The 6,000-nt window shown below is 45.7% G+C and overlaps 1 protein-coding gene across 1 annotated transcript in view; it reads left to right on the forward strand.

Moving 5' to 3' along the window:
- Nucleotides 1-1,984, forward strand: part of PLPP3 (phospholipid phosphatase 3) — a 44,613-nt gene extending 42,629 nt beyond the window's left edge. Inside the window, exon 6 of the mRNA XM_082054734.1 lies at nucleotides 141-1,984. Within this exon, the coding sequence (XP_081910860.1) occupies nucleotides 141-266 (126 nt within the window). The 3' untranslated portion in view covers nucleotides 267-1,984. The remainder of the gene's footprint in view (nucleotides 1-140) is intronic.
- Nucleotides 1,985-6,000: the final 4,016 nt, after the last annotated feature.

A 6,000-nucleotide genomic window follows, 5' to 3' on the forward strand; every position in this document is an offset into this window, starting at 1 on the left:
CCAGTGTTACGGCAGGCATTCAGTAGCACAAAAAGTGCTATTTTCGAAGTTTAATGATATTTATATATTCTGTAAACCAAATTTTTGAACAAAGCATCACCCAGAGTGACTAAGTTTGCCTTTTGTGCTTATTCCTACAGGTGTTTTATGTCTCTGATCTCTTCAAGCCCAAGACAAAGGCTTGCCTGCCTCCACCGCCCATCCGGAAGGAGATCCTTTCACCTGTGGACATCATTGAGCGGAATAACCATCACAACATGGTGTAGACCTTTGAAAAATCGGATGGGTGTTGTATTTTATTTTATTTTATTTTTTTTTTCAAAAAAATGACTGCTGACAGCAACTACCTGCTGCTCTCAAATCTCATCAGACAGTAGAATGTAGGGAGAGACTTTCTTGCCCGACCAGTAAAGTCTTACTCTGTGGTCTTTTCAACTTACAACATTTGGATAAAAGGGTAGTGGTCAACCAAGTCAAAAGCGACAACGAGAAAGAAAAACACAAAAGCCAAACAAACAAAGAGAGGTGCCGGAGTTCTGGATGTGCAATTGGTTTGAGTGTTCATGTTGTAGTGAACGCCAAATTGTTCATAGCCTAATGAACACTAAGGGATTTTTGGAAAGCTGGCCATCTTAGGGTTTTTTACTATGAAGATTTCCAATGCCTGCAAGAAAAAAAAAGAAAAAAACAAACAAACAACAACAACTCACGACTAAATTGTATAGCACTATATATGAGAAACAGCACTGAGTCAAGATCTGGGATTGGTTTGTAAGAGTTGCCTTTTTTCTCTTTTTTCATACTAGTTTATTTTTGCCTCCTCTATTCCATACTGTGACTTAGTTTAGAAGAAGCTTGCCAGGTCAAAGATCTCTGAAGGGTCTCGGTTCACACTACATGCCTTTAACGAGCAGTCCTGAGACGCGCAGTGAGGCTGAATAACTCCATCCTCTGCACAGAGAAGCCACATTTCTTCCTCTCCGCTCGCTCCCCAGCGAGGGTTCGTCCTTCCTGAGCCCCCCCCTACAAATGGCCCTTCATGCAAAGAGCATCCTCCACTTCCCAGCCATCCACCCCGCCCCCCTCCAAAAGAAAAAATCACAGCAGATTTTCTGCGTGCCCACGGGAGCTGGCGGTTCACGAGTCGGTAGCAGCGGCTCTGCCGAAGACGCGTTCGCACTACGACCCTGGGGCTGTGTCCTGGGGATAATTTTTTTTATTCTGCAGTTTCGGGACGGGCTGCTGGGCGGCACGTCCCAGCCTGGGTGTCAGTTGGCTTGTGCATCCTCTCCTCCCTCCTCCTTCTCCTTCTCCTCCCTTGGGCACCGCAGTGCACACCACAGCAGGTACCAGGCCCTGTGCTCTGCTCGGTGACACTGGTGGTAAATCATTTGTGCCTACATCGAGTGTGATTTATTATTATTTTTTTTTTTTTTTGCCTGGAAACCACAGGTTCTTGGTTTGCAGCCCTTTCACAGAGCGCGTTTGCAAAGGGATCCCGCAAAGCATGCAGAACGGCCATTTGCACATCCTTCTTACAGAATCCGTCCTATCATTTCAACTATAGCAAGCTATGATTTTTTTATATATATAAATATTATATAAATAATGTATAAAACCTTAAAAATTAACTATGTAAAATATTATTTCTGAAACAATTTTAGATATACCCACTATGACTATAAACTGTGTCCTGACCTGTGTTATTTACATTTTGCTGCTTAAAAAAGCATTGAATTAATTTTTTATAGTCAACTAAAATATTGTAGTTCTGTGGTAGTAATATTTTAATGAAAATAACTACAATTAGAGACATTTGTATAAAAAAAACCATATTAAATTGTCTGTATTTTTGTAATGTTCCATTTTGTAAAGAGAAGAATATTCAAAGACTTTTGTAGAATACAAAATTGAAGTTTGTATCTGCGAAATTATTGCTGTATAGATGTGCTTTTTAAATAAAAGCTCATAACACAACTAAATATCCTGGTGTGAGTTGTATTCTGCCTTTGGGTTGACCTTCCCCTGCGAGAGAAATAGGGCCCTTGCCCGGCAGGAAGGTTGGGGGTGACCTTTTGGGATTTGATGATGCACAAGGGCATCTAGATAAAACGGACTCGATGCCACTTTTGATGGGCATCTGAGAAGGTCCCACCAGCTCTTGGTTGGGGAGGGTATGATGGGGGCACTCATGGGTTTGCATTAAACTGCTCTTGGCTATGCCCAGTCTTTGAGCAAATCTGTTTTTATTGGGGGCATCCCTTTTTCTTTAGCAATATTATAAGCTTTAAAGAAATATTATTGAAATAAAATAGAATCTTGAAGAGCCACAGCCCAGGTGCTTGGTGTGCTGGACAGCCCCTGCCTAGGAAGGCTCACAACTATGCTCTGAAACAACACCTTTTCCATGAAAAACAGACCCTTTGCAGATGAACAAAAAACTTGCAGCTCTCTGGGTTGCAAAGATGTGGGTGGAAGGTGAAAAGAAGAAAAAAGCAAGTCCGCAACTTGTGCTCAGATATGCGCATGTGCACAGTATACAGTTACAAGGCAGCCTTAATATTTTTTTTTTCCTCCTCCCACAGAAGAAAATGAACTTTTCGGCAGTGACACAGGGACAGAGCTGCTTTTCGGCCACTCCTTGGGTGAACAGCATCAGCAAGATAACGCGGCACAGAAATAATTTGCAAGAATGCATGACAGGAAGCGAATACCACATCAAACTGCAAATAAGCAGCAGGTGGAAATTAAGTAAGCAGAACTCAGCTAGCACTTGCTATTATTATCCTAATTAGTAGTAATATTTTATTATGCATGGAAAAACTTTGTAAACTCGCACCTGTTCTAAATGCAAAGTGAGTGATTTGAAAGTGTTTGGGGGTTGAGTGTGTTGTAGAGGTGAGACTTTAACTTCAGGGCAATGGCTGTGAGGACAGACTCGTAATCCCCAGTTTATCTCCAAAATACGCTAAGAAAAGTGTTTGCTTTGCATCTTAACCCCCAGCTACTTGGAAGAAAACAGGAATACAGATGTCTGGGTGAAAGAGGAGGGCTTGGAGGAGCGTCAGAGGGGAAACAGCGCAGGAGGCGATAAGAGCCAGGGCAGAGCCCGTGGCTGTGGGGCCAGCGAGTCATGGGACCTTGCTCAGGATGTCTGGGTCAGGTTGGGGAGAGGGAGAAAAGGCCACGGATAAATCGGTGGGAGGTAACAGGCTGAATGTTATAGCACGGGGCTGAGCATCAGCAGTGCCAAGTCCTATTTCTGGCCTGAGCGATGGTCGTTTCCTCCTCCACTTCCCGTCCACCTCCCTGATGCTGTCCTGTCCCATCCCGTCCCATGCGTGCTCTCAGGCTGGAGTGAGTTAGGGCAGCTTGGCAGAGCAGCCTGTTTCGGGGGGTGCAGCTTTGCTGGGGCTCACCCCTGCTGATTGCTTGGGAACTAAGTAAAGGGGAGTGACAACTGCTGGAGGCATGTGTTGGAGAAGGTGATGTGTGGTGGCATGGTCTGCAGACACCTTTCTGGGTTAGCCAAGCGCGGAGTAAATGTTTAGGTGCTACAGGAAGAATGAGCACTGATATTAAATGGGCGTTTCAATGAAACCCCACAGAGAAGTGAAAACCAAGGGAGCAGGGGTGTAGGTACCTCAAGCTGTGAGCACGGTGGCAGGGTGTATCTATTGCCATCGCTTCCTGCGAGGCAGGAAGGAAGTGAAAGAGAAATGGGTGAAATGGAAAAAAAAAAACAAACAAACAACAAACCCATGTGAGCACTAGGATCCCAAGGCAATTGCTTTTGCGGGTGGTTCCTGAGCAGTGTCTGCATGTGCAGCAGGAGCTTGCACCTTGCACCACTCTGTTTGGTCCTTCATGCAAACACACATCAGCAGGGATGCTGAACAGCCAGGAGACATCGGGACTGACAGTTTGCATGCTGCTCCGCATGCTGCAGCTGTCCCGGATGAGTGAGACGGATGAACAAACTCCAATGTGTTCATGCAAACACGGTGCGTTGCTGGAGCCCCAGGCTGGGTGCTGGTTGTGGCCTTTAGTGCTGCAAAATCCAGGCTCCGCTCATGCTGATGCTAATCAAAGATTGCGGAGCGCCCAGCACAACCATCTGCTTTTAATGCTCAGGCCTGGCTGGCAGATCCTTTCTGCACAAGGGCCCATTCTGGTCAAACCTGTCTTTTTTTTGCACAGAGACTGGTTCAACGTGTTTTCACAGGCAGGGATTCATGCATCCACCTGACTGTGATGGGAGCAGGTCTTTTGTTCCAGGGTAAGAAAGGTTTACGCAAGCCCCAGGTTCAGCCGTGTTTCGGTGTACCTAAACAGCTTCACTCAGCAAGAATGCTTGTTGTACTTCTGCTCAATGATTTTCAAATATGAAGTTCTCAATCAAGGGAGGGGGAGGGAGGAGAATCGTCGTGCAAGCAGAGACCTGTTTTTCTCATGCTCCGAGTCTGCCTTGTTTTGAGTGTCTGAAGTTTTTATCCAGTTGTTTGTACAGATAAAACCAGCAGCCAGCTGTGGAACAGAGCACATCTTGGGTTGAGGTCCTGCAGTACCGGAGGGTGGATCTCAAGCCCAGGTCCATGGCTGGGGTGTAGCACAGCTGTCCCTGGAGACAGCACTCCACATCAGCTGCATTTCTCTACCCCATCTCCCATTTCTCTTTACACACCCTCTGCCTTCATACACTGCTCTCCTCCGAAAAGGCAAGTGATTCCTCCTGTGTGTTTATCTTTACCTCTGGAGACCAGATGAGAAGTTCTGGTTTTATGAATGAAGAGAATCGCTTGCCTCCTGGCTTCTGTAAATACGGTCCGTAGATGAGCCCAGAGACAGGAGCTACAGCCTGTCTCCTCCAGACTCTCCTACCCTTGTTCCCTGGGTGCTGCGTGATGGTTGGCACAACCCTGATGACCAACTTGCTTGACTTACCAAGCTACATGAATGTTGAACAGAAGCTGTCGCATTCACCAAAGCAAGCAGGAGGTAGAAAACAACCTCCTGTTGACTCAGTGTGTGTGGGGGGAAACCACACAACAACAACTTTCAATTATCACCTTTGCGCGCCACCGCCACTGGCACCAGCCAGCACGGGAGCGCCTGCGTTAGCTTGTCTTGAGTTACAATTTCCTCGGGGCACAGACTACACCTATGTGTGTTTTTGGGTTGTAGTGATCAGACTGGTTGTGAAGAACTCCCGCCCCGTCCTATCTGTAGCTAGAAGGGAGTGAAGTCACCGGGAAAATCTCCTGGTTTCCTTAGAAAGTCTTGTTCTGCAAGTTTGAGAGCCGCCGACTGCCACCACAGCAGTCGCTCGCAGGCAATGCTGCTTTAAATATATAGTGGCTCAGCCTCGCGTAGCATTTAATTTTTGTCTTTAACCCAGAAAATAACCGTCTAGGCTTTCTTTTTTTTTTTTTTAATCTCTCATCAGGTGACTCTCAGTGCTATGTTTCAAGACACGTGAAGCGTGAGGCTGCCAGCTAATTCACTGCTGGTGGCAAAGTCTTCGGCATCTGCGGGGTTTAAAGGCATGAACTCCACAGGGTTTGATCTCGCTTTATGCTAAGGGTTCGTAACCAGCAGGAACAATGGGCTGTTATTTAAGAAAAACACCTTTTAGTGTTTCCACGTGTCAGCAGAAAGTTGAGAAACAGAACCACCAAAACACAAAAATATGTGTACACACACATCTACGGATGGGAGAAATGGGAATTGAGGGGAATTCAGCCTGCTTCTGAAGGCTTTGAAGTGATTAAAATCATACCAAAACTTGAAATAATACGACTTCTCTTTCTCACCTGAAAAATGAATAAAGTGAAAAAAAGCCATCACTTAGTTTGTACAGGGAGTGATGTGAAAAACTTGGCTTTCCCACCGCACTTTAACGTCTCTGTTTCCAGGTGTGTAGTGTGAGGTCCTGCTAGCTGAGGTCAGCCTGAGATATAAATTAAATAAAGGAGCATTTAATTTGTGCTGAGCTGATCT

This window comes from Streptopelia decaocto (genome assembly GCF_964273445.1).
Source record: "Streptopelia decaocto genome assembly, chromosome: 5".
Taxonomy (NCBI): Eukaryota; Metazoa; Chordata; class Aves; order Columbiformes; family Columbidae; genus Streptopelia; species Streptopelia decaocto.